The sequence below is a fragment of the Emiliania huxleyi genome (genome assembly GCF_000372725.1).
Source record: "Emiliania huxleyi CCMP1516 unplaced genomic scaffold EMIHUscaffold_491, whole genome shotgun sequence".
NCBI lineage: Eukaryota > Haptophyta > Isochrysidales > Noelaerhabdaceae > Emiliania > Emiliania huxleyi.
This window is the reverse complement of record NW_005198311.1, coordinates 39,838-40,497: the sequence shown is the minus strand read 5'-3', so window position 1 is coordinate 40,497 and position 660 is coordinate 39,838. Positions and strand designations below refer to the sequence as shown.

At 66.5% G+C, this 660-nt stretch overlaps 1 protein-coding gene across 1 annotated transcript; it reads right to left on the bottom strand.

The window, feature by feature from the left end:
- Positions 1 to 187: 187 nt before the first annotated feature.
- Positions 188 to 640, bottom strand: EMIHUDRAFT_246122 (hypothetical protein; the record flags this gene model as incomplete). The annotated part of the gene is made up of 2 exons (XM_005767470.1): positions 188 to 200; positions 438 to 640. The coding sequence occupies 2 exons, from the start codon at positions 638 to 640 to the stop codon at positions 188 to 190; spliced, it is 216 nt and encodes a 71-aa protein (XP_005767527.1).
- Positions 641 to 660: the final 20 nt, after the last annotated feature.

Below are 660 nucleotides of genomic sequence, written 5' to 3'. Positions count from 1 at the left end.
CCACGGCGTATGATGGGCTGCGAGAGCCGTCTCTTCCACCCTTGAAGCAGAGGCGCCGCGAGGCACGAGAGGCGTAGAAGAGAGGCTGGCGTGCCCCGCACCTCCCGGTTGGTAGTAGGAGGGCCCGCCGGTGAGACCACTGATTTTGAGGCCGACCATAAATTCTCGCCACTGGAACGCATGCTACTTACAGCTGCTGTCTGTACAGAGATGCCAGCACCCCCCACAGGCAGAGCGCTCCTGCTGGGGGGGGGGTCCGGACCCCCCAGCAGCAGAGCGCTGCTGCTGGGGGGGGGTCCCGACCCCCCCAGCAGCAGAGCGCTGCTGTTTTGGGGGGGGGGTCGGCCCTGGGCTTAGATTGTGCAGGGGGGGGAGCGAGCACTGTGCGGCCGCTCCGGATGTGGAGGGAGAAGGTCCGCTCCTCCGGAGAGGATGACAGCGTGAATGGGTGCCACTCCCCGGAAATGCCCGGCGCCTGCAGGAAAATGTACTGGCCCGCCTGGAACTTGAAGCGGCGCCCGCTCGACAGGCGCATCCTCAGGTGCATCACGTCCTTGGTCGGAGAGACCTCGCGCAGTAGCTCGACCGGCTCCTTGCCGCGCAGGCGGCCGATGAGCTTGTCGACGAGGATCAGTCCCATCGGGAAGAGCGAGTACCCCC